This window comes from Heterocephalus glaber, unplaced genomic scaffold (assembly GCF_053883595.1).
Source record: "Heterocephalus glaber isolate CG9 unplaced genomic scaffold, H.glaber_assembly_v1.0 deba00001555, whole genome shotgun sequence".
NCBI classification, from domain to species: Eukaryota; Metazoa; Chordata; class Mammalia; order Rodentia; family Bathyergidae; genus Heterocephalus; species Heterocephalus glaber.
Window position 1 is genome coordinate 6,906,125 of NW_028258346.1, and position 27,283 is coordinate 6,933,407.

General features: G+C 37.9%; 1 protein-coding gene across 10 annotated transcripts in view; it reads right to left on the reverse strand.

Annotated features, from left to right (window-relative positions):
• Rgs22 (regulator of G protein signaling 22) overlaps nt 1-27,283 on the reverse strand; it is a 127,303-nt gene that overhangs the window by 97,997 nt on the left and 2,023 nt on the right. For 4 of the 10 annotated variants that reach the window (XR_015442847.1, XM_087190672.1, XM_087190674.1 and 1 more), the window contains exons 1-4: nt 22,038-22,479; nt 21,744-21,772; nt 11,111-11,173; nt 923-1,144 (exon numbers count right to left, since the gene is read on the reverse strand). Coding sequence is in view for 9 of the 10 variants with exons in the window: in XM_087190672.1 (XP_087046798.1) it covers nt 923-1,144; nt 11,111-11,173; nt 21,744-21,772; nt 22,038-22,062 (339 nt within the window). In the remaining variant the exon portion in view is untranslated. Of the gene's footprint in view, nt 1-922; nt 1,145-11,110; nt 11,174-21,743; nt 21,773-22,037; nt 22,480-27,283 lie in introns of those variants that run through there. The other 6 variants (XM_087190677.1, XM_087190675.1, XM_087190673.1 and 3 more) reach the window with 3 other exon arrangements.

Genomic DNA, 27,283 nt, shown 5'->3' on the forward strand with positions numbered 1-27,283 from the left:
AATTTAGGTCAGAGCCACAAAGTGTAACTTGAGGATCAAAAGGCTCAATTCCTAACTGATTAATAGATTGGTTTAAAATCCAAATGAAAGAAACACTTCCTATATATGTACATTTCCTAGAATGCAACTAAATATAAAGGATATTGTCTTAGTTACTTTGCTTTTTTTTTTTTTTTTTGGTACTGGGGGTTGAACTCAGGACCTTGTGCTTGCAAGGCAGGTGGCAGCACTACTGAGCTAAATCCTCGACCCGGTTACTTTGCTTTTTGATGAGAAAAACCACCCAGCACCCGAAGTTAAAGAAGGAAAGGTTTATTTAGCTCACAGTTCATAAAAGTTTCAGTTCATAGTTGGCTGGCTGCAAGGTAGGGTGCCATGGCAGAGCAGCTTCACAGAGAAGAACAGTTCATAGTAGGCAGAAGGCAGAAATCAGCAAGGCAAGTGACAAGCAACTTTCTGTCCCCTATATCTTATCCAGGCTATCCACCTTTAGAGTGAGTAACACTTACACCCTTAATCTTAGCATTGCACCATGAATCAATCCTAGAGTCACCCACTCTAGATCCAGCTACCTCTGAGAAAGCCCCACCTATGACCACATGAGGCTTTGGGGGAAAATCTAGATACAAGCCATAACAGATAGACATATGGCACTTGTACTGCTCTAAACTAACCTCATTTTAAACATTCAAGATAAATTATATGAACCTTCTTATACGGATAAACATCAACAAAACTGCTAGACTAAATTGGCCACTAGCTATAAACAAATGATATAGCATCTAACAAACACTATGTGTAAATACAGCACAAGTTAACATTTACAGTTACATTTCAGAAAAGGAACCCCAAGGAACTTCATGTTAATCTCATCAAATGATTTTCTATCTTGCAAGATACAAACTTTAATGTACTTTCTTACCATAATATTGTAGTTGACATTAATGGTCTTATCTTCACAGGGGACATTCATTTGAACAGGTTCAACATCCTGCCTTCTTTTCCTCACAACATCATAGATGGGATTTCGAGGTTGTTGGTTTTGTAGAATTTTTTTCAGTTGCTTTTCCAGAAGTTGTGGAGCATCATTAACTACTTCAAAAATTCCATAATCTACATTAAACCTAAGTGCCTCTGGAAAGGTCTGTAATACAAACATATGGAAATTTTTAAAAATTCAAAGCCCAGCAATTCACTTTCTCTAAGAAGACCTGAAATTTACTATATGCATGTATACTTAATCATTCTTTCTTCCCCATTAGAAGCTTGGAAATCCTTACCAGTGAATTTATGCCGAGAAGTAAGTGTGAGGGTATGCTATGGCAGAAATCCCCTCTGTATAAAAGTCTTACCTCTGAGATTCTTTGAAATTATAGAAATACATATATGTGGTCTCTATGAAGCCAAGTTCCCTCTTAGGAGGGAAGAATGAGTAAAGAAGAAGAAATAATGCTCTGTTTATCTCTTTCATCCCCAGGAGCTACGGAAGTTAACCTCCTTTTCCCAAAAGGAGAAAATTAAGTACAGTATGTTTTTCACTTAAGAGTATTTCAACACCATTCCTCACACTATGACAAAAAAGTGAAAGAGAATAGTATTTCTAAGCATTTCTCATTAATTATTAAATGCTGCCAAGTTTTATTTAAAGCTAATCAGTTAATATACAACAGGAGCTTTGAGTCTGAATGCCAGCTTACCAATAAATAGCTCTGTGGCTTTGGGTAAGTCACTGAACATCTTTAACATCTTTATCTCCGTAAGAAGTAAAGTGGTAGATTAGCCATGTCTTCTCTCATCTTGCCTTCCACAACCAAAAAAATACCTTTTTCAAAATACTTATTTACTGTAAAGTATTTTCTAAGAACTGACTACTCATTCACTATAATTTATATGTTTAACTAACTGGTAGAAGACACTAAATTCTTCCCCAAGAATCAGTAAGTGTCCTAGATAGACCATTACTTAAGTTTTACTATAGCACTGTTAGATATGCTATAATTAGGACTTAAATGGAAGGATGTTGTTGTCAAACTGAATCTAGAAATATATATGTGTATATACATCTATTCATATTTATATCTGGATGTCATATAATATCAGATCTCCAAATTCTGACTGTCTCCCCAAGACATTTAACACGTTCTCACTGGCTTGAACCACCAGTGGTAAATGCACGACTGCCCCTTTGAGCAGCCTGTACCACCAGATGGGACAATCATGCATGTACCACAGCGGTTCAGAGCCGCCCAGCACCAGTGGTTCAGAGCCACCCAGACATACACATTGCAGCCCCACCACAAATGTGTTAAAGTGCATGGACAACAGAGTTCAAGTGTCAGTCGACAATCCAACAAGATGACAACAAGACAATCCGACAAGTGACAGAGTGTCAGTCGACAATCCAAAAAGACTCAGAGATAAGCCTTACCCCAAAATGACAAGTACAGCTCAATGATTATCTATGGATAGTCAGCAGTAAATTATGTATATGGTTTCTTTAATAAATGTATTTTATTGGATCCCCTCTCCATCTGTCTTTCAAATATGTGATTCAAATCAGCACCACTTACCTAAATGTCATAAATATTACCCTTGAACTGTGCTATTAACAGACTAAACAGATAAAAGAGTCTGCTGATATCAGAGACTGGATTTATCTGGATGGAGAAAGGAAATGAATTAAATTTGATAGAGGATGAATGTCAATTGGTAACAGTGTGGGGAAAATGAAGCACTATAATATGAAAGACCATCTGGATTGGTGACCATGAAACAAATGTACAGCTACAGAGCTCTAGTTAGGGCTATGGTAGGTAAAGCAGACCAGTTCACTCAGGGTCCATCCCAACCTCCTGAGATGTAAAGACTGGAAAACCAAAAACTTGATTTTCCAGACTCCTTGCAACTATGGTTTAATGTACTCACAAAAATATACGAATTCTGAACCAAGTTAAGTGGTGAAAGAATCAGGGTATATCCATTCTGGGGAAGAAAAGCTAAAGGATGTAAATACATTAGAGGAGAATAACTGGACAAAAAGAACTTTACAAAAGCACAGGGAAAAACAACTAAAAGTTAGAATTAGTGTGTTTATAATAAAAGTAACATGAAATGTTCTCTTTTTTTGGTACCAGGGATCAAACTCAGGACCTTGCACTTGCTAGGCAGGTGCAGTGCCACTGAGCTAAATCCCCAGCCCAAAATGTTTTTATTTTTAAAAAATGTAAATGTAGTGTATGCTAAAATATATGTAAGCAGGGCATGGCGGCATATGCTTCTAATCCTAGCTATTTGGGAAGCTGAGGCAGGAGAATTGCTTAAGCCCAGAAGTCTGGGGTCAGGCTGAGCAACACAAAGATATCCAGTCTCAAAAAAAAAAAAGTTATAATTCCTAAGCTTAAAAATGTTTAAGACTGAAGAGTGTTTGCCAAACAAGCATTTTTCTATTTAAGAAGTCATGAGTTAGAGTAGATCTCAGAAGGTCTTCAACAGCACTGTGATTTTAAGATTATAAAAGTGACACATAACTAATTCAAAGCTTCTCCCATTTAATTCACCTCAATAATATCAAAAAAGGACCGGAGATGTAGCTCAGTAGTATTGTACCTGCATGGCAAGTCCAAGGTTCTGAGCTTGATCCCTGGTACCAAGAAAAAAAGAATCAAAAAATTTAAAACCTCTAGTGTCAGTTATTGTCCAAAGTTATTGTTACAAAGCTGAATAAAAAACATTGTTTCTACTCTTTAAGGAATAAGGATATAATGATGCATTTTGCTCTATGATGAAAAGAATCAGCAAAATACTAAAATGTTGTAAAATTCATGTAAATTCAAATGCCAAAGGGACAAGAGAATAATGTCCATTGGGAAAGGGGGAATAATATTAGAATATACGTCTGGTCCAATTATTGCACCTTAAGAGAGATGTGGCTAAACCAGAAACTATCCAGAGAAGGATAAGCAGAATGGTTAAATGGAAGAAACCTTGGGTTAACTACTTTGCCTTTCTAAGTAAAAGGGGCTTTAACTAGATCATCTCAATGTGCCTTCCCTGTTTTATACCCCATCAGTCCGTGACTGTGTCTCTCTGGGAAAAGAGTCCATGTCTATTTTTATTTAGTAAGATCACTCAATTCCATTCTTCCTTAATTACTTCATTCATGTATTCAATAAGTATTTATTAAATCATTATTAAATGAACTATTATGAGGGATGATATGTTGCCATATTGAAAGAGACAAAAAATCAGCATCCTCCACAAAACCCTAACTGAAAGAAATGAAATCTGGGCCCTGCCTCAGAGTACACATCATTGAACAGGAAAAAAGTATCCCCTGAAATCCTTGAAAGTACCACAAAGGACAACATTCTCCTGAACACTGTTCTGAAGCGGATCACAGTCGGTTTTCTTCCGACATGGAAATGGGTCATTGCTGCTTCAGTTCATGTTGTACCAAACTATGTACTGTGTATTTAACACTTGTGACCTGAGATGCTGCATAATGAGATGACTACGACTGTGTTACTGAGAGCCAGGAAGGATGAGACCCATTAAGGGGATGGCAGATCCTCATCTTCCGTCTCACACCCTCAGCTGGGTACACATTCATGGACTGCTACATACAACAGGCAGTAAAACAAAGCCTCACTCTTTAAACCACCCACGTTCTGAAGAGCATGAATAGTTCAATCTGCAAATAACGCACTCATACGGCAACATCACTTCAACACACAGAAAGTACAACAGGAGTATTTAGAAAGTAATGTGATGGCACATAAGGCTTCACTTAACTATCTCCAGGAAATTAAGGAAGAGGTGTAGAGAAAGTGGGACACTGGAGTTGTGTCTTGAAGAATGAATAGACATCAATCAGATGGAGGAGAGAAGGAAACTACAGAATAAAGAGCCAATGCATCAAGATACATAAGCATAAAATAATAGGGCACTTTTAGTGAACTGTAGGCAGTGTGGCATTGCTGGTTCAATAGAAGAGGGGAGAAGAGCAGGATATGCCTGGAGAGAAAGGCACAGGACCAGTTCATCAAGGCCCTGCTACCACACGGTGTAACTCAATGCATTCTCTCAGTGGTTCTACGAGTGTGGACTCCTGACCACCAGCATCAGTATCAACAACTAGGATCCTATGTGAAAGGTAGAGCCTTGGCCCTCTCCCGGAATCAGAAATTGAGGATGGGACTCAGCACTCTCAGTTTTAGCGAGCCCTCAGGTAATTCTAATGCACACTCAAGTTTAATAAGGATCACTGCTTTAGGAGGGGGCTCTACTGAGGAGTTTTTAGTTGAAGAGAGGCAGAACCCAGATTAAAACAAACCTCAAAGGCCAGGTTCTGCCCATTCCCTCATGCTGACTCTCAGGTACCCATCTAGGTTCTGTACACAGGAGAAAGAACCTTGCACTTACGTGATCACCCAACTTCTTGCTGCCTGTTTAAAAAGAATCTCTCCCACACATCACATCCCTTGTTTTTACCATTTCCAAGTTTATCTATAAAACACCTATAGCTTAGTATGTACGTAAATGATATGCCGGATAGGGGAGATAGAAATAAACGATACGAAAGAAGTACTTTCCCTCAGAAGCTGAGTAGGCTGATTTAGACAACACTCAGCTTTTAATCATATGACAGGAAAAATCTTCAGTAGGAGCCTCAAACCCAGTCCTCTCCAAGCTGTTACAGACTGCTCTTTTCTTTACTTAATTTTCTTATTTCAAGGGTATCATTTTCCAAATGTTCTAAAACGAATTGACCTGAAGGTGCTGAAAGCTAACTTTGTAGTACTAGTCATCCATGTGCGAAAAATATTTTCACAGAAAAAACAAGTGCATGAAAATATTTTTACCACAATAAATTGCTGGTTCCACACTTCTTTGAAAAGAGGAGGAAAAAAAACCTGTGAATAATTAGTGATGTGCTTAAACTGCCAGCCCAGCACCACTGAAACTTACCGGGTGCCAAATTATTTAGCTGAACAGTATTTAAATTAAAAACTAATGACTAGGTTAATTTAATACATATTCATCTCTGCTCCAACTGTCTCTACTAATTGAGCTCCAACACTGTATTTTAAACATGCATCCTAGTCAGTGAACAGAAAAACATCTGACTACTTGGCTATAACAAATCAGTTACCAATAACAACTTTTAATCTAAGTTTTATTGTCATTTTAAATGTCTAACTGTAAACTGTTTACTAGACATTTACCAATGAGATGGAAGGAATAATGTGCTACAAAAATATATAGAAAACATCCTTGGTTAATAAAATGAGTTACATTTGCTAACATGTTTTTTTATGTTGCAGCTACAGGGTTTAAAAAAACATCCATAGGTATAAACATGACAAAGCGGTTGCCTAGATCTCCACTGAATCCTTTAAAAACCTAGCTCTGGGTATGTAAATCTTGGCAACGGCAGACCCAGACCTCTACCCCCCATCATCCCACTCTTTCTCCCCGTCTCTATATTCTCTTTCTCTCTCCATCTCCCCTACCCAACAATCCATCTAGCATATAACTCCTTTATAAAGCTGCAAGAAATTATAATCGTTTACAGATTTTTTTAAAAAGTGTGGAGAATCAGTCCAAAAAAAGAAGTTATGGTAAAATTCCAAAAGCACATAGCTAAGCATGGTCTGGCAAACACATGACATACCTATCCTTTCAAGGAGAGTATAGAACAGGCCACCCCTTCAGCTTCTGCAAACGATAAATGTCACAAACATTCGAAACCACCCACAGAGGACCAACCTAAATCTATGTGGGCTCATCGACTCAATCCCACAACAGTCACTAAGCATAAAACACACAAAACAAAACCAAAAGGAAAAAATGTTTTCACACTATAGCACAGAAGAAAATTTAATAAGCAAACACTTGTCCATAAAGAGTTGACAGCAACCAAAACCTCCCAGACACCAAATGAAAACAATATCTGAATGTGAACTTGGCGCAAGAACAAACGGAATGAAGTTATGAAAGCTAGGATTTGGAAAGTGCCATAATCATTTATAACAGTGGCAACTGTCCTGGATTCCCCTCATCAAAAAATAACATGGAGGCAGGCTACCAGCCATCAATTTCTGGATCTTATGATGTGTCCCAAGGGTGTGATGGCGTAATGGAAAGAAACGCTGTAGGGCCAGAAAGCCTGACTCCTAGGCCCATTTTTGCCACAATCCACTTATGGGACCTTGAGTATGTTCCTAAAGATGTGGAAAAAGTCTCAGGAGTCTCAAAAATATAGATGACCTAAAGGCCCTTTAATGTACATCTACACTATCAGGCTTAGATTATGGCTGTTTTTGGTGGGAAGTTGCCACCAACATTTGGCTGTTTTTAAGGATCTTTTTGTTGCTGTTTTGTTTTGGTATTTTGGGTTTTTTTGTGTGTGGTTTTTTTGTTTGTTTTTTTGAGGCAAGGTCTCCCTTTATAGTTCAGGCTGGCCCTGAACTCACTATGTAGCCGAGGTTGGTCTCGAACTCATGGAGATCCTTCTGCCTCAGCCTCCTGAGTGCTGGGATTACAGGCGTGTGCCACCACACCCAGCTGTTTTTAAGGATATTACATGGAAGATAAAGAAATAAAAACACAATCATCTTGAAGAAGAAGTTTTCTTTGTCCCCAAGAAATTTACAGTAACTTCTGATATAAAATAGAGGAGGTAATCAAAATTTCTTTGGTTGGGTAAGTTCAATATCCCACCCGAGGTAAATAGGTTTGTAGGCAGGTAGGTAGATAGACAATGTTCTCCCTATACAGTGTCCCCATAGATGATTTCCTAATTTCCTTCCTTCCTTCCTTCCCTCCTTCCTAGATATTTCCCCTATACAATATTCCCACAAAATGACTTCCTAACCTCCTCCTAAATACCTCTAATCACAAACCAATAGATCTTACTGTTCTAAAAAAAAAAAACTCAACAATTAGATTCTCTCATAAATTGGCCTTGGTTCTGCCTTCTAGTGTCACAGAATACATTAATCCCTCTTCCTCAATCAAATTTCAAATATTTGAAAAGACTACTCCATTCCACCCCTGCTGCCTAGTCCCAGGCCAGGTTAGACACTCACCCTCCTTTCAACCCCTCTTCATCTGACATGGTTTCTACAGCATTTCCCTGAGTCTGGCTTGTTGAGGCAACTCTTGACATATGGGACCAAGACAGGAATACAATATAATACAATAATGTGGTCTGATGATTCAACTCAATTCAAAACAACATTTACTGAGTACCGTTTAGGCACCAGACTAATATTTTTTTATCCTGACCATACTTCTATTAATGAACCCTAAAAATACATCAGCTTTATTTACTTTAGTTCATTTCACACTACGTATCAGGATAAAAATGAGACAAGAATCTGCTATCCAAATGATCAGTTTCCTGTTGCCAGTTCTGTGGACATCACAGTGTAGTGGAACAATCAAAAGTTTTTGAGCCACGTGGCCCTGGGTGGATCTGTCATTTACTAGCTGAGTGACCTCAAACTGGAAAAACATTGATTCTCTTGCAACTTTTCAAACAAGTCTCTATTGAAAATAATTTTTAAAAGGCAAAGAAGTTACAGATTTGTGTGGCACAAGAGAATAACCTCTAGACTTATAATGACCCACCAATCCAAATAGTGATTGTCTGTTATATTTGGGGAATGGAGATGGTCTAGTTAGTGAAGGAAAAGGAAAAAGAAGCACTAATTCTTAATGAACATTACCTCATTTCATAGCAATCTTGTAAGATAGTTATTTTCTTCTCACATGGAAATAAATCAAGGAATTGAGTGATGTGTGTAAGATCACCAGGGTAATGAGCAGAGGGGCCAGAATCGGGACACAGTGCTGTCACACTCCTATTACTAAGCATTACACAGTGAGCACTGAGCACAAGAAGATTATATGCGGCCATGATAGGTTGGTGGGTTAGGAGAGGCAGAAAACAGTGTGTGTGGTGGCACAAAAATATGAAGCTAGAGATAAAGCAAAAAAAGGTTAAGTTGAGGCCAAATTGCAAAGGGTCTTAAATTCCATACAATGAATGCAAAGTTCAAATTGTAGACTATTAAGAATCAACTTCTACTGGTTATATTTAGTGAATCGGTTCAAATATTTCAAAACTAATTTCACAGATATGATAAGGACTTTGGTGAAAAATAAAACAATGTAAATGGAGCATGCATTGAGGATATCATTTTAGACAGAGTTGGTGGGAAGACTTTCTAAACAGAAATGATTTTAGCAGGGAGAAAGTGATACAAACATCCCAGCGAAGAGCACTCCAGCCTGAAAAATCTTGGATGTTCTTGGCATATTCATATAAGAGAAACATGAAGAAGACTTTAATTAAGTTGAAAAAACATTAGGGGAAAAAGGATAGGAAATGGAGATCAAGGGATGGTAAGAGCCAGATCATACCAGATTCCAGATTTTATTCTTAGTGTGACAAGAACCCGCTAAAAAGGGTTTTAAGCAGAGTAGGAAGTAATATGGTTCAATGCATTATTTTATAACACTTTATTGAAACCATAATACCCTCAATTTATGTTTTGCTAGAATACTAGTCCATAACTATCCAAAAGAAGGAAGAAGCCTGTCACATTTATTCTTAGCAAACCCATACTAGCTTCTAAATATTAGTTAAGTGCTCATAAACCAAATATTATTGATCTGTTCTAGAATTTTGCCAGGCACTTGGTTTGAGAACCTACCATTCTTTCTCTCCCTGTCCCTAAATCCCTTCTGCAAACATAACATATTCCCTTCTTTTGTGATTTGAAGGCGAACAGGTTGAATGTGTGGTACTAAATGCAGATGCAAAAGGAGCTGGAGTTGGGGGAGAAAAAGGAGGTAAAAACAGAAGGATTCAGAGAAATAGAAAACAGTCCATTTGAGCTGCATGGGACACATAAAGGGGGATGAACTACATGTGTCTGCTGGGGAAGGATGCGAAACATGATTACATAGTCACCAGAAATGAGTCCGTTGTCTCATCCATCATCTGAAGAAAAATGTACTATTTGTTCTGACTGGATGGCAAGATTGTAGTTTAATTTTTCTCACTTTTTTGTAAATTTTCTTTTTTATTCTACTATGTGTATAATTTAAAATAGATTTTTATGGGAAAGAATGGCAGGGGAATTCATTCATTTTCTGGAGCAAGTAAAAGTCAACATAATCTCATATCTTGAGACTTTAAAACTTAAGTGTTGATAAACTGAAGTTAGACTTAAATAGAAATGTTTCTTTTTATAAAATTGTACTGCTGTAGATCTTTAGCAAATGGGAAGAGGCCCAAGAGATGGAGATCGGGCGGGTAAAAAGAATTAAGATGTGCTAGGTACACGCATCAACTCCCCATGCTGAAGGTAATCATTATGAACTGCAGACATGTACTAATAAACATTTTTAAAAGAAGAGTAAAAATTATAGAGGCCAGAATAAAGATTATACAATGTATAAGAGCAATTTTGTGATGCTTCCAGGTTTCTTATAATGTACAAATAATGAGGAAGGAATCAGACCAAACAAGAACTAAGACCCTGTTGCACATATAAAAAACCAAAAAAACTGCATTTTAATATTTGTCCATGAGGATGACAATAATAGCCTAGAGTAAAAAAAAAAAAAAAAGGGTTCTTGAGTTTTTATTATTCTGTCATTATCACTTCTGTTCAATGCCTAATGTGGTGCCAGACACAGCTGTGTCAGGTTCCGTAAGGAATGTTTTCTGATGCCCAGGCAAGCTCCTTTCTTCAGTAAGAATAACTTCAAAATATGGTTCAAACCCCAGTGATTAACTCTATAAAAAAGATACAAACTGAGGGGCCAGGGATTTAGCTCAGTGGTTCCACCACCTGCCTCACAAGCACCAGTTCCGAAGTTCAATTCCCGGTACCAAAAAAAAAAAAGATACAAACTCTACCAAAATGCCTCAATTAATCTTTTAAGAAAATACAACTCTGAAAAAAAAAAAAAAACAAAATACGACTCTGGATAAATTTGTTTCACAAAACAATTCAGTGGAAAAAAACCTAATTCAGTGATTAAAATATTTTCTTTTAATGGCATATTCAACAGAACATACTAATACACTCACTGGAAGGCTTAGGAATTCATTAAAATAGTCCGCAAGGAAGACATCTGTTGCCAAAGAATCTTCCTGTAAAAACATAAAAAAAAACCCAAATTATGATTATAAGCTGTTTTAAAACATGCCTATATTAATCTCTTATCAATTTATTATAATATAGATCTTCAAATCTTTTTTAGTCCGTCCATACTACATCCTCACTACATTCATAGCACAGTGCTATAGACTCTGGAAGGAAGGAATATAAAAATAGAATGGAACATACTCCTAAAAGACCTTGCTATTGTACTTAGCTAGAAAGCAGAACACATAATTAATGTAAACCCAACGTTTCCAGAAGCTCCAACAAGAACAAAATAAACCAATTTACCACCACATGGTAAATTTCCCATGGATTTACTAAACACACACACACACATATATATATATATATATATATATATATATATATATATATATATATATGTAAATAATATATGCAGCAGGGAGAGTCAATAAAGCCAGAAGCAATGAGCAATGTTTGGGGTTAAAAGGAAATTGAGAATATAAATTTCTTAAGTTGGCCAATGGAGATGATAAACTAAGTGAAGTAAATGCTTTACTTTCCCCTCCGTGAATGAGATACTTTTATAATCTAGTCCTGCTACATTTCTGTAAGAGGAACTTTGATGATGTATGTCTTCTAAGCATAAAGATTTTTCCACAATTATCTCATCCAGCAATGTAACCACTTTTAAAAATGGCAAAATTGAAAAGCCACTGCCAAGAACAAAGCTGTCTTCCGAATCATAAAACACCTTATTTTATTAGTAATTGTTTCCATTGTGTCAAAAGCACATCGTGACACACTCCTGTACAGTACATGTGTTTATTTTGTTATTCATAATTATATTTCAATTTTGCAAATCTAACATGAAGTTGACCAAAATGACACAATGCTATTATTTCCATATGGCTGATGATTTTCTCTTTGTACAGTATGGCCAAATTTAAAAAAAATTTTTTTAAATAGTGTGCTACACTGAAGATAGTACAGAATATTTACACTTAGCTTGGAAAACAATTTCACAGTAATTTCTTGAAGTAACTGAAGTGTCAGAAGAGAGTTATAAACAATCCTCATAGGATTTATATGAAGGAATTTACTCTAAGTCTCAACTGATTAAGACAATAAGAAACTAAGGATTTAATAAATCTACTACCTTCTTACTAGTACCTTAGTAGTATATGTTCAAATAAAGTTCTGATTGGCAAAGGTCTGACAAAACATAACAAGGCAGATATGATTTGGCAGGAAACCATAGGGCTAATATCCTTTTGAACTTTATCTTTCAAAGTAACTTTAATTTTATGGACTGTATTTAGCAAAGTACCTAGTTTCTGTTAACTCTTATGAGAAAACATCTTATACTGTATCTCTTAGATAGAAAACTATGTTACAATAAGGGCCAGTACTGGGCCATGTGATTAAAAAATCCATAGATGGGAAGTGTGTGTATTTTAAATTAATGACAGAAGTACAGTCCCTTGTTAGTTTTTGTAAAATGTGCATTTTATTTTTAATTTTTAGCCATAATAGAGAATACGTATTTCACGGTGCCTGATGGACCTAAATATTGCCTGGAATTTGACCAGCCTTATTGCCAGAAATTTCTAGACCATCCTCAGATTCATATATTCATTTCCAGATGCCTCACACTTCTAAGAAACTTTAACTCAACAAACTATATATAATAAAGCACTTGCTTTGTTTTTGTTTTTTTTTCATAATCCATTTCAGATGAATGTAAATTTTTATAAAATACAGTAAGAATGAATTACTAGGAAACAAAATAAAAGACATGCTTTGCAATCCCAAGTTGTTATTATTAAATTCAATAGTTATAAGCATATCCTGCCAAACTGCCATAAAGTTTCTAAACATTTACTTTCAATTTCTGAGTTCATCTTGCCACAGATCTGCGAGTTCTCGGTAGCCCTCCCCTACCCTCAGGGTGAGTCCACATATCCTGGCATTCAGTCACATTCTTGAGTTTACACTTACAGACAACTATAGAAACTTAAAGTAGTATTCAAGCACATTAAAATCTGTATTTCTTTTCTGAAAATGTACCTGAATTTTTACCAGTATTAAACATTTGCCATTCTGCTCATATGGGATAATTCCACCGTGGAAACTAGGTGCAGACTGCAAGCGCCCTGCTCAATCCTCTTACGGCACTTCAGCAGGAAGGCCTGCACTTATGAAATAAGTAAGTGTATTTCCCACTGCAGTGTCTAGTTCAATCAGTTCAAGTATCATATCATTTTGATAGGCAGATGGTCTTGTAAACAAATGAAGATATCATGAAGCCTTTACTCCCAAAACCTTTGACTAACTACAACAAAATGAAAGCCCTTGATCTGAAGAAGTAGCTCAGTCATCCTCAGTAAGTTTCCCCAATCCAATTACTCAGACATTTAAAAATAAATTAACTCCATACTCAGGCTGACTATCTTCCAAATAACTAATGAACTGGTGATGGTTCAAGGTATAATCAAGAAGAAAACTGAGTTACAATCAGTTTCCCCATTACATCGTTTTATCAATCTGACTGCAAAATTTGCAGCGCAGATTCTCTGCTGAATGATGCAATGGAAGGTAGAAACACTTCTCAGAACTGAACATGCTCTTAAAACTTTTTTTTCATGTATTACAGGTGTGCCATCTGTGAAAGTGAAGTCAGCTTTTCCATTTTTAGGGCAAACTTCTCAAATTTCTTAGTAAAAGGGAGTTAGGCAAAATGGTTTATGCACACTTGCTAATTATGGTAGGTTAAGATTTTTTTTTTAGCTATTTTGCTGTATCCTCAAATCAGATGAATTACAATTTTTTTTCACAACTCTAAAAGATTCAGGATATACAACGATTTTATAAACAAGGAAGAGGAATTAAGATAAATACAAATAAGCCCAAGACATGCCATGAGAGAATTACAATAGTAACTGTTTTCTCCAAAGGAGGAAAAAATGTTATCTAGTAGAATCAGAAGAGACTCATGGGGAAACGGTATTTGAAATGTGTTTTAAATAACTTCAAATTCTATATTTAGAAATATAAATATGAGCAGCAATTCAGGGTACAGAATGAAATGCATGAGCGAGGAGAGGTCAGAAAGCACAACAGAATGCTTGTTATCTCTGGGGAATGAGGACAAGAATCAACTGGGAAAAAGCTTGAAGGAACTTCGTGAAATTATAGAAATGCTCTTATAGTGGATGAGAGTTTGGATTACAAAGGTATATACATGTTTTAAAATTCAGCAAATGATACTCTCAAAATATTTGCATTTCACAGTGTATAAATTTTGCATCAACAAAAGAATCATAAACTGACATTGAACACTAGCTCCTGATGTTCACACTGAAGTTCTGGGGTGAACTGTATCAATGCCTGTAACTTATTTTTTAAATGCATGAATAATAAGATAGGTTGGTAGATGGCTGGCAGTATAGATGGAAGACATATAAAAAAGCAAAAGCAGCAAAAGAATAACTGTGAAATCTTGATAGATATATCAGGTTCACTGAAGAATTCTTTTAACTTTCTCATATGCTCTAAAGTGTTTCAAAACAAAATGTTCTAGGAGGTACTTATGTATACAGAAAGGAGATCAGGTTTCTCTGTCCCTTATGGACAGCCTTCTTTGCCTTCTTGCCTCTAGATAAACTGCTGGTTCTCTGACCACTACCCTGGATCCCAGCCACTACAGGTCAGATGCTGAGCCCTCCAGTTCACTCTTTTGTGCATGACATCAAACTTCATTTTTTCTAACCTCCTTCCTCACACCACCTCAAGCACCAGTCTTTTTAACCTCACATAAATTAATACAAAGGATCCATTTATCTGAAGTCTTTCTAAATGGCTTATGCTGAATGCAATTTAGCTCCTGCCCATCTGTCCAGCCTCATCGCATACTAACATGTTTCAGTAATAGCAATTTTTTAAAGTTCTGCACCTTGCACATGTTGATTATTCTGCCTGGAGAGATTTTTTCTCCCATATTCATCTACCTTTTTCTTCTCAAAAAATCTGGAATAGTGGAGTTTGTCTTTTATAAAAACCTTTATTACTTTATTCTATAATTGTCTCTGTATATGTCTTACTCACGGAATGGTGAACTTCTGAGAAAGAGGGGCTGTTTCTCATTCATGTTTAAAATTTCCAATGCCTTTTTAATTTTATTTTTATTTTTGGTTTTTTGAGATAGTCTTGCTTTGTAGTGCAGCTGGCCTTGAACTCACTATGCAGCCCAGACTGGCCTTGAACTCATAGCAATCCTCCTGGCTCAGCCTCCCAAGTGCTGGAATTATAGGCATGTACCACCATGCCTGGCTCCAATGCCTTTAGACAGTAGGTGCTCATAACTTTTTTTGTTTTGTTTTGTTAGTACTAGAAATTCAATCCAGGGCCTTTACACTGAGCTATATTCTCAGTCCTTTTTAAAAATTTTTAAATTTTGAGACAGAGTCTTGTTAATTCACTAAGTTGCTCTGACTGGGTTCAGTCTTGCAATTCTCCTTCTCCCCTCAAACCCCACAGAGTGGAGCGATTACAGGCATGCACCACCACACCAGGCTTCCTAACATTTTTGTTAAATGAATGCTTAAATGATTACACAGAGGACATAAAACCTGAACAGACTGATGACTTAACAGACTCTTAAGAGAATACTAATAAAGAGACATTGTCAAAAGAGAAAAAATAAAAAATATTTTTTAAAAAATTTAAAACATATAGAAAAGAGAAATATAAGATGAATAAGAATCCATCAAGAGATGAGTAGAGGTAGGAGGGAGAGGAGAGAAAGGGGACAAAAAAAAGGAATTGAGATGTGTTCTGTACATGTACCAACTCCACAGAAGGAATGTAAACATTATGTACTGCAAATGTACAAATAAAAATAAAAACACAACAGAAAGAATCAATTAAAGATTCATAATGCAAAAAAAACAATGAATAGTGAAATAAGTTCCACAAAGTGGCTTGTGAAAATACAGTTTGCTTAGGTGAAAAATATTTTTGAAATTTTAGAACCAAAATCCCATTTATCTGATTCCCAGGGGTTTACAAAATTATATTTTCTTATGAATGAAGTCAATGAAGGAGAGAGAAAGTCAGAGTGGTTTGTGTAATGAAGAGCAAAATACAGACTTCCTCCTTTTATCCTCAAAGATTGCATTACATCAACATGTACCCTGAAGTTCTTTCCATTACGCTTCTCTCCCTCCCTCCTTCCCTCCCTCCTTCCCTCCCTCTCTTCCGGAAAAAAAAAATATGGAAAGGCCCAGGGAAGGTGAAAGATGCTCTTGACTCCCTTTTATTCAGTCATATTCTCACATTATATCTAGTAGGCTTCAGCTAATCCATTAGACCCAATACCCAAAGTCTTTCTTCCCATACGAAGGTCCTACAAGCCAAAATACCCATTTAAAAGAGTACCTCACACTTTTTCTCCCCTTCTACACGGTACCTATGGGTTAAAAGAGGATGTGGCAAGCTGCTCTAAATCCTCACACACTTTTGGTTCAAACCTCATAATTAACACTTAAATATAAACTGCTTATCATCTCATTGTTTCATATTAAAGGTCATCTCTCGAATCAAAAGTTATACTACTTTTGGAACTAGTGACTAACATGTGTCCCCAATACACAGCCGTAAGTGGAAGAAGTGGTTCAATGATATACTTATTAACTACCTTATCAGTGAAACCTCTAACAGTTTTTGCAGTTTCAAAAAAAGCATCAAAGAATTGATCTTCCCAAGTATAGTACTCCACAGAGATGAAGGAATTCCAAATAGCCCAACACTTCCCAAAGGTTCTCTGGGACCTGTCTCAGTTTCCAGAACATTTCTCTACAACTTCTCTCTCCTCTTCAGGAAAAGGAGGTGAAGAGACAGAGTAGTAGTGGTACCTACATCTACTACCATTTCCACATAAAGCTAGCTGCTGTGTGAACCCAAGTGTGCTCCACAGTTTATCCAACCCAATTTATGTACAGCCTACCAAGTTTCATTTTGGAAAATAAACACTAAGTGGCTATTAACTCCCAGTTAATTAGAAAGTCTTATTCATGCAGACTGCAATTATAGAACTTTTAATATTTTATATTAAAATAAAAGTATTCTTATGATCTCAGTTTATTATTTCATTCAACCTATAAAATAACAGGATATGAATTTGAACAGGCTGAATATTGCCTTGAAATGAATTTTTTTTTGAGACAAGTTCTCACTATGGAGGTCAAGCTGGCCTTGAATTCACTATGTGGCTCAGGATGGTCTCCAACTCACTGAGACCCTCCTCCTTCAGGGTCCCAAGTGCTGGGAATAGGCGTGTGTCACCACACGCAGCAAAATGAATACATTTTTAACAAGTAAAATGCAATAAACACTGCTTTAAACTAAATTCCCTTTGAATTTGATGGCTGAGATAAAAGAAGTCTTTTTTCTTTTTAAACAACTTCTATTTTGCTTTAAAGTTAATATAACTGTAGTTTTATATATCAGAAAATTTTCAACAAAATAATCATAATACTATAATGGCTTTATTCTATAAAAACTCTTTTTGAAGCATGACACAGCTATTAGCATAACTGCAAACAAACTTTTTAAGGCACACACAAAAAAGATAAGAAACTCAGATACATACTTAAATCTTTAATATTAGTATATTCTATTTTAATGCTAAAAATCTAGGAGTCGCTTCACTTCAAACTTTTCTCAATGCATACATACATGTAATTAAATCCCAATGTATCATAAAGCATTCTGAACTATTTGCTATGGTAGGTTTATATTTCAGTTTTTATGTAAAATTAAGGCAATGAGAGAGGCTAAGACTAACAGAAGTAGTGAAGAGAAGCATTCATTTTATCTATATTATTTGAATTATATACATTGCTTATATAATCAAAAACACATTATACAAGAAAACTGATGGAAGAGCTGAATATATTAAATTTTTGTGTTTTCCCTAAGTTACCAAAGACATGGCAATCAAACACAATAATAAAGATGCTAAAGTAGAAAAATGTCAGAAGATAGTAATTAAGAAATGTGTAATAAATATCAAATAAAACTGCACAAAAAGAAGAAAGAGAAAACAGTGACAATTACACATAAAAATATCCATAAATCAAAATGATTTAATCATCTTATGACATATTCTGGACATTGTGCTGTACATGCTATAGGGAATATTAAGGTCTACTGAGACACATTGTACACTATATGAACTAATATTTTGGTTAAGAAACTCCAAAATTTACACATAAAACATTTGAATATGGAATATACACAGTAGTATGCTCCTGAAAAAAAAATGACTGATTCTAAATGACTTGCTCTATGCATTGAGGATGAAGATCCCGTTTTAAGGAAAACATATTTTGCAGACACCAACAATAACCTACTTTTAGATCCAGTGATTGAGAAAATAAAATATGATAAAAAGTTACACAGGATCACCATACCAAAAAAGGAACACAGGATCACCACACCAAAAAAGCATCACTGAAAAGAAACCCAAGTTTATTCATTTCTTATAATCAGAAGCAGTGCAAGGCTGGCATTGTAGCTTCCCAAACATCAGAAGCCCAGGCCCCTTTGATCTTGTGACTGCCATCCTCAAGATGTCGCTTCCATCTCATGAACCAATATGACTGCTTCAACTCCAGCATCACATCCTTCTTTGCAGCCATCAAAAAAGAAAAAGGGTTCATTTTCCCCTCTCTCTACGTGTATGTTTAGTATTAAAAGTCAGAATAACCTGGCTTTCAATTGTGGTTCACCCAATTACCAACTGTGTCACCTAAGGAGTAGTAATTTGATCTCTCTAAACATCAGCTTTCCCAAAGTAGAACACATACTTCTGCTTACATCCTAATGACCAGAATTGTTTCACAGCCACATTTGGCCACAGGGGACACTACCAAATGTAATCTGTAAGTGTCTAGTATCTACTAAGGAAAAGGAGAGTTGGCGTTTAGGGAGATATGCGTCTCTGTCACACTTTGTATAAGAATATGTAGTTTATTAATCAGAGCAATACTTTTGCACTTTGGAAAAACAAAGGCAAATATGTGTTCAAGACAGGTTGGTTAATCTGAAAATACTTGGTTAAGTATGTGAATTTGAGGATCTGCTCACAAACTGGTCTCAGTGGAAAGCTGCCCTGAGCTCTAAGTCTGGATGATGTTAGCCTGGAAAGGTTTCACTGAGGAGATGATCTGGGCCTGGAAAAATGTGCAAGATTGTGAAATGGATGGGGAAGGGCAACTGAGACAAAACTCGACAGCAAAGGCAGGAGCCAAGCAGAGTAGCTTGGCTGGAGCAGAAGGCATGTGGAAGTACTTTACAAACCCCAAACAGGATGAATGTCGCCTTTATTACAGAGAATTGGAAGGTAAGGTTAAAGAAGACCGAAAAATTATGCTAAGGCCAAGTGTCTGAACCTTTACTCAATGTATAGCCTCGGGCCTAGTGATTGAGCTCTGTAACTTCAACTTACTTGTGAAAGATGGGTAACAATAACCACCTCATAAGGGTTGTTTTGAGGCTGGATATTAACATGTAGTCAGCATTCAATACATATTAGCTATTAATAAAAGCTCTGCAAAGTCAAATAACATGGTAATATTTTAGAGTTCAACAGCAATTTGATAGCCAGGGTAGCAGTGATGGGAGAAGTAAAAACAAAAGGTAGACAGAGCGAAGCAACAGCATGGAATCTAGCACAGGTGATGCACAGGAGTTTGCATTTTATACTTCAGACAAAGAAAAAACTGGAGTTGGCAGAGGAAATATTGAAGGCAGGGATATCAGGACTACTGCCAAAGTCCAGGCCCCTGAACGAAGGCCTGAACGAAGACAGTAGCTATGAGAATGGAGAAATGATTTGGCTATGAAAGGCACTTGGCAAATGTTTGCAGGCAGGAGATGAAGAAAAAGGCAGAAAGGCTCTCACTTGGGTGACTGAATAGCCAGTGGTGCCATTAACCAAGATAAGAAAAAGTGGAGGAAGAACAGAATTAGGGATGGGGTAGTGGAGATAAAAGTTCTCTTGAAGTGATGCAGGGACATTGAGATGACAGAGATGCCCAATAGCCAGTGTACAACAGAAGTGGGGTCCAGGATGGAGGAGGGTAGACTTACATCAATATTTTCATGGGAAATGATAGAGACCCTGGAGAGGGAGAAAAAGAATGAGAGAAGGCAGTGGCGGTGCATGCCTGTAATCCCAGCACTCTGGGAGGCTGAGGCAGGAGGATCACAAGTTTGAGCCCAGGCTGGGCAATTTTGTGACTCTAAGGAGACCCTGTCTTAAAATAAAAAGGATCTAGGGCTGGGGATTTAGCTCAGTGGTTCTGCCGCCTGCCTCGCAAGCGCAAAGACCAGAGTTCAATCCCTGGTACCAAAAGAACAAATAAACAAAAATAAAAAGGATCTAATGGTCTGCAAGGGTGAAAGTGGAAGATATGAGGGTATGCAAATTTAGCTCTCAGTTCTAGGCCCTGCTAGACTGAACTTTTGAGACTTATCCTCAGCACCTAGGACTGCATTTTTTTTCCTGGTACTGAGGGCTGAACCCAGAGCCTTTGCACTAAACTATATCCCCAGGCCAAGTTACTCAAGCTGGGCTTGAACTTGTGATCTGTCTGCCTCAACCCCCCCCCAGAAATCTGGGATTACAGGCATGTACCACCAGACCTGGCTAGGACTGCACTTTGAATGTACCATCACTCGTACCTGTTTGAATACAAAGCCAAAAGCAAATAAGATAATCAGTCAACAAGAGAAGTAAGTACTGGAGAACATGAGTAAATAATAGAAGTGTTTAGGGCTCTTGGAATCAAGCTCAGCTCTTAGTAGTTATTAGGTCTTGCTATTTCCTGTCCTTGAGCAAGCTCCTTAAATATAAAATATTGTCCTAAAATAGCACTCACCCAAATGATAATGTATACATTTGTATTTTTTATTAGTACATGCTTGCAGTACATAATGATTATATTCATTGTAGGGAGTTGGTACATGTATATAATACTTTTCTTCATCCCCTTTCCTTCCCCATATATATTTGGCAAAATATTTGTTATTATCAATTTCTCCAAAAGTCTGAACTGAGAACAAAATATAAAGAAAAATTTTAAAGGAATTAGAAATCAACTCACAATCAAAGCCATACACTAATGTTTACTGTGACCAGGAACTGCACAGCCACATCACAACAAAACCATGGAGATAAAACCTACCTCTCCTAGAGACGCTAAAAAGCTCAGAGAAACTAAAGAGGGTCATTTAAGGGAAAGAACTTTTAACAGTGATTAGCGTCCACCACACAAACCAAGCGGCCTTTTCTTAAAAATGTACCTGTGAAATAACGTAAGAATGATCTCGAACAAAATTATCATCATGGTTACTAAAACCAAAGCTTCTACAAAATTATCATCATTGTTACTAAACCAAAGCTTCAACGACTCAGGTGACCCCCCCCAAAAAAAAAGAAAGAAAAGAAAAATATACAATTTTCTTCTATCATATGGTATTTGCTATTTTGGAAAAATAAAATAAGTAGCTCCTGAAAACTGTACTTACAAACCCTGCTTCTGTGATATCTGGTGGCTCTGAAAAGAGAAAAACATAACATTATCTCACTCAAATGTAATTTCCTTAGGGCATGAACAAGGAGCGCGGCCGCACGCACGTGGCCGGGTTCAGGCGGGAACTGGGGGGAGGACGCCAGGCCTCGGGGACCCTGGGGCCGGCGACTTGGGGACGGAGGCAGCGCGAGGCGGCGGTGAGGGCGGGGGCGAGACTCCGGGTGACACGCGTGGAGGGGGCCGCGTCGCCGCTGCCCCCACCGTCGTGGAGGGCAGGTCTGGCCCCTACCCGCCGAGAGCCGCTCTTCGGGCATGGCGCCGCCACGGTCCCCGCGCCCATCCGTGCCGCCGCGTCAGTGCGGCGCGAGGCAGCGGCCCAGGGCCGAGGCCGGGCGGGGCTAGAGGCTCACGTGTCCCGCCGCTCCCGCGTCGCCGTGGAGCCGGGACAATGCGGGCCGCGCGGCGGGATGAGTCCCACAGGCCCGGCCGTTACTGTGACGACCGCGGCTCTCGCCCGTTACATCCGGCGCCGCCAGCCCAGGCAGGGTGACCTGCTGAGGGAAGGGCCGCCCGGCCTCAGGAGTTTCTCCTCCTCCGGAGCTGGTTAGGCCAGCGCTCTCCACGGAGCCCAGGGCTCTTCCTGGTAAAGCCGTAGACAGACAGCACACTGCTCTCGGTGCCAAATATCGGACGAAGGTACATGTCCGTGAGCTGTAGGAACCAGCTCTCACCCTGCGCTTTGGCTGCATTCGGTTAGGATTGCTGCATGTTCAAGATAACCAAGCTTTAAAAGTCACCCCAGGAGGCTGTTGAAGAGGGGGCAATAAACTGAAATGCCCTAGAGTGCGTGTCTGGGAAAAAGTTACAATGGAAGACTTTATGAAGAGTGAAATTTGAAAACAACAAAAATCGTAAGTAGAAAAAAATTACATTTTCGGGAAGGTTGTAGGTAACTCCAATGCCCAGCGCCGGCCTCTCAAACCTCAAGAAACCCCGTGTCTGGTTGGTTGCTGTTCACAACAAATGCCCCAGAGGAAACACATGCCTTCCCAGTCCTTTATCTTCAGATTTCATTGTCTAAGTAGTACCTTCAAACACCATGTGAGTCAAGCCAGAAACCTGGGAGTTTCCTTCCTAACACTTTCCCTCCAAACTTCATATGTATTCAGCCTGGGCCTACCAATCCTAAACTTAAAGTATTTCTGGAATCTAGAGTCCCCTCTCCACTCCCACTAACAATCATAGCTTTAGTACGGCCTCCCCTGTATCTAGATTGTAAAAACTTCCTAACTTGGCCTCTTCCAGTCTTTGCTTCCTTTGAAGTGCCTCTCAAAAACCCCCTCCACGATGAAAGCAAAATCATCTAATGCAACTCTGACACACTGAACACTGAGTGGCTCCACATTTGTCTCCTCTGTGTAGGGGACACTCATGAATGGCCAGTGTCCCACAAGTATGTGAATGGTTGAACAAGCAAGGAGTAAGATAGTGCTTATACTTCAACGAAGCAGAACACTTGCCTGGTTACATTTGTTGCTTTTTCAATATGACATAGGAAAAAACCAAAAAAATCATTTTGGCCGGACGAAATCAAAAGGCCCAAAGAATTCAGTAGAGAGAGAGATGAGGAGAACACATCTTAAGGGCCTTGTGGGCCCTGGAAAGGTCTCTGGTTTTCACTCTGAGTGACATGAACCATAGGAGAGTTTGACCAGAGGTGTCACGTGTTTGCTTTTAGGAGAAAAGAATCACCCTGGGTGCTGTCTAGACTCAGATTCTGCATCCATTTTGAAGGTAGAGCCTAGCAGACATGTCCAACTGGAGCCTGTGGACACATTTGTGTTTTAACTTTTTAAAAATTGGGCTGGGATTTAGCTCAGTGGTTCCACTGCCTGCCTCACAAGCACAAGGTCCTGAGTTCGATCCCCCATACCAAAAAAACCCCCAAAACTTTTTAAATTGAAAAATAAAGCCAGTTTTGTTATATATACACAGTAACTATGTTTTGTATGCAGCCCAAGACAGTTACTCTTCTCTCAATACAGCCAGGCAAGCCAGGAAGGCCCTGTCTAACCTCGGGGAGTAGGGAGGACTTTCTGAGAAGTTGGATGTAGAAAAGGAACAGCATAATTAGGAATAACTCCAGCGTTTTCGGCCTGAACAGACAGACTGGTAAAGTTGCCATCAACAGAGACAGAGAAATCTGCAAGTGGACATGTTGAGAGGAAAAGTATAAGAAGTCTTGTAGCAATCCAAATGAAAATTTTGAGTTTGCAGTTGACATAAACCAGAATTTTGGATATAAAACTGAGAGTCAGCACATAATGGACTTTGGTAGGAGTTTGCTTGTACTGTTTCTGCCAGCAGAGATAAACTCTTCTAGTCTTTTTCTTTACTGGGCACATTTTCTCATTTTTCACAGCTCATCTTGATGGTCCTCTTCTCCACTATACCTTCTTGTGGAAGCCTTTCATTGGCTCTCTTCTTGCTCCTGTAATACTTGGTGCAAACTCATGTCTTAAAACTATATTACATTTAAAATTATTGACCCAAGAAAGTGTACCTTCAACCCTCAGTGTTACCACAGACAGTAAAGTCCTGGGACTTGAGGGAGCTGCATCTTATTTCAACCTCCTCTCCCCTCTACACTATACCCACTACTAAATGCCTACCACTCGTAGCTATTTCTTGACGTGAACTTCTGGAGTTCCTCTCCATTCCGATCATTCTGTATGCTGTCGTGCTCACAGGCAAGACTTAACTCCTGTTTCAGACTGCCATACTGGTGAGAAGCTAACCTGACTCAATGTTAGCAGCTAACACATTCTTCTTTGTGAGGAGCCTCTAATAGCCTAATGTGCTTAGTATTATTATTCTCAATTTTCCGTTTAGGAAATTAAGAGTTAGGTGAGATAATTTACATAAAGATACACAGCTTGAAAGTATTGAAACCACCAGTTTTCTGATTTCAAAACCTTTGCTCCTTAACCACTATGTCATGTGACTTTTCTCTCTAAAATTAATCTCAAAAGATTAAAAAATAACATGAGAACCACAAAGACAAAATTGAACCCAAATGCCTGGGTTAGAAGTTGTTTTAGTGATTTTTGGATAACAGTTGAGACATAATTCACGTATCATCCAATTCACCTATTTAAAGTACACAACTCAGTGGTTTTTAGTATGTTCAGAATTGTGTAACCATCACTTCAATCAAATTTGGAACATTTTCATCACCTCAAAGAAACTTCATACCCTTTAAGAGTCCCCCCTCCCACTAATCCACTTTCTGATTCTCTATATTGTTTATTCTGGACATTTCATATAAATGGAATCATGTCACTCATGGTCTTTTGTGTCTGGCTTCTTTCACTTAGCAAAATGTTTTCCAAACTCATCCATGTTGTGGCATGGATCAGTACTCTATTCCTCTTATGACTTAATAATACACTGTATTCTATTTTGTATATTCATTAACTGAAGGACATTTAGGGTTCCTCTTTTTGGCTATTATAAATAATGATGCTAAAAACATTTGTGTATAAGTATTTTGTGTGTACATATGTTTTCATTTCTCTTAGGTATCTATCTAGGAGCAGAATTCCTGGGTCAAATGGCAGCTCTGTGTTTAACCTTTTGAGGAACTGACAGATTATTTTCCAAATTGGCCATACCATTTTATATTCCCAAAAGCAGTGACTGCAGGATCTGATTTCTCCACATGCTGGCCAACATTCATCATCTAATGTTTTCATCATAAACATCCTGTTGTTGTGAAGTGGTATTATTTGCCATTTCCCTCATAACTAGATTCTATTTCCTTTTAGCTCTATGTCCCCCTCCCCCCATGATACATCATAGATGTTTTTTTCCAAAAAGATCTTTTTTCTACAATCCATCCACATCATTGTTGAAACCAAGGGAGTTTAAAACTGAAGGCTTTAATGAAAAATATACTCACATAAACAGAATTGAGTTTTTGTCTGTCCTCTTCTGGCTCTGCACATGTAGTTGGTAAATTTAAAGGGCTTACAGTAGCCTTACATACTTTCCTATACACTGAAATTCAACTTTGAGAACCCTGGAGAGCGTCTCAGACAATTCTCCCCACTAAACAGCTACCACTATGATATAGTGACTAGCCAAAGTGGTAGGGAGTAGGACAGGAGTGACCCCATGTTAAGCTTCTAGAGACAAAGAAAAACAGTAGGCTTTCAAATTTGACCCCCACACTGACACCTCAGAGCTGACCTTGTAAACTATAAGGATTAGTTTGCAATAGAGCTGTTTTATATTGCCTGCTCAGGGTTAGAAACTGCAAGGATTTGTTTAATGATTCTCTCAGGTCTAGACTACCTTATATGTGTATGTACAAATCAAGAGCATATTTTAGGCATCCTACTTGTTTAAACATTTTAAAAAATACATCCTTGGCTTTGGTGTGGGACAGTCCACCTTAAACCTTGATCTCAACTTTTATGAGTGTGAGTAAGAACAGCACCAAAGGATAAAACTCATAGTAATTATAATAGTGATTTTAAATTTTGATAGTAATAGGATATTAACATGGCTGACAGTCTGAATATACAAATGGACAATGGCTTAATAATATAATAAACTCTGACCCATAACCTCTGCAGCAACCAGCCTTGGAGGCCAAACCATAACTTTGGGCAGTAGGCTCAGAATGGTCAGAATTGGTCAGTGACTGCCAAGTTCTTGAATTTTGACCCCACTTCTCACTCAAGACCAACCAGAGGAAGCCAGACATGCTCCCCAAACCAATCACATAGAATCACACTAGATTCCAGATAGCCCATGTCTAGCTTCCCAGGTCAACAACCTTGGATTAGAGTGTACATAAAGCCTTCCCTTTTTTTTCACCGAAGCACTTTCCTACTCCCCTCCCTGCCTTTGAGTCTTTGAAAAATGCAAGCAATTGGGGGCTGACTCCCTTGCCACAAAAAGCTCTGAATAAACACCCTCTGATTTTTTTCTATTATTTCCACATAACCAAACTATATTTTTAATTTTCACACATAAGTGAGTCAATATGAAGGGTCAGCACATTATTTTTCCTAGGAGCTGGAAGGGAACTCAGCATCTAATGATACATGATCCACTCCCACATTCCAGTTCCTAAAGTAACTGCAGGAGATTTAGATACATAGGCTATAAAATTTATATGATGTTTATTTTCATTCTTCTGGTTACTGCTGATTATCTTTTCTTTTTGTTAAACTGTTTGTCTTATCTGTATTGTTTAACAACTACCCACATCCGTATTACATTTAACTGGAAAATGGGCTTTTTTTCTACTTCTTAACAGTTCATAATTTTTTGAAAAACATAATTAATTTAATATATTCATTAGGCAATTTCTCAACTTACCCAAGATAACTACCATGTGGACCTGCTGGTTTAGATTTACTCTAATTGTCAATATATTCCATTCCATTGCTTTGTTTCTTGCACAAACTGATGAGATAATTCAAGTTTTAACTCTATCCTAGTTAAAATTTGAAAATTTGAATA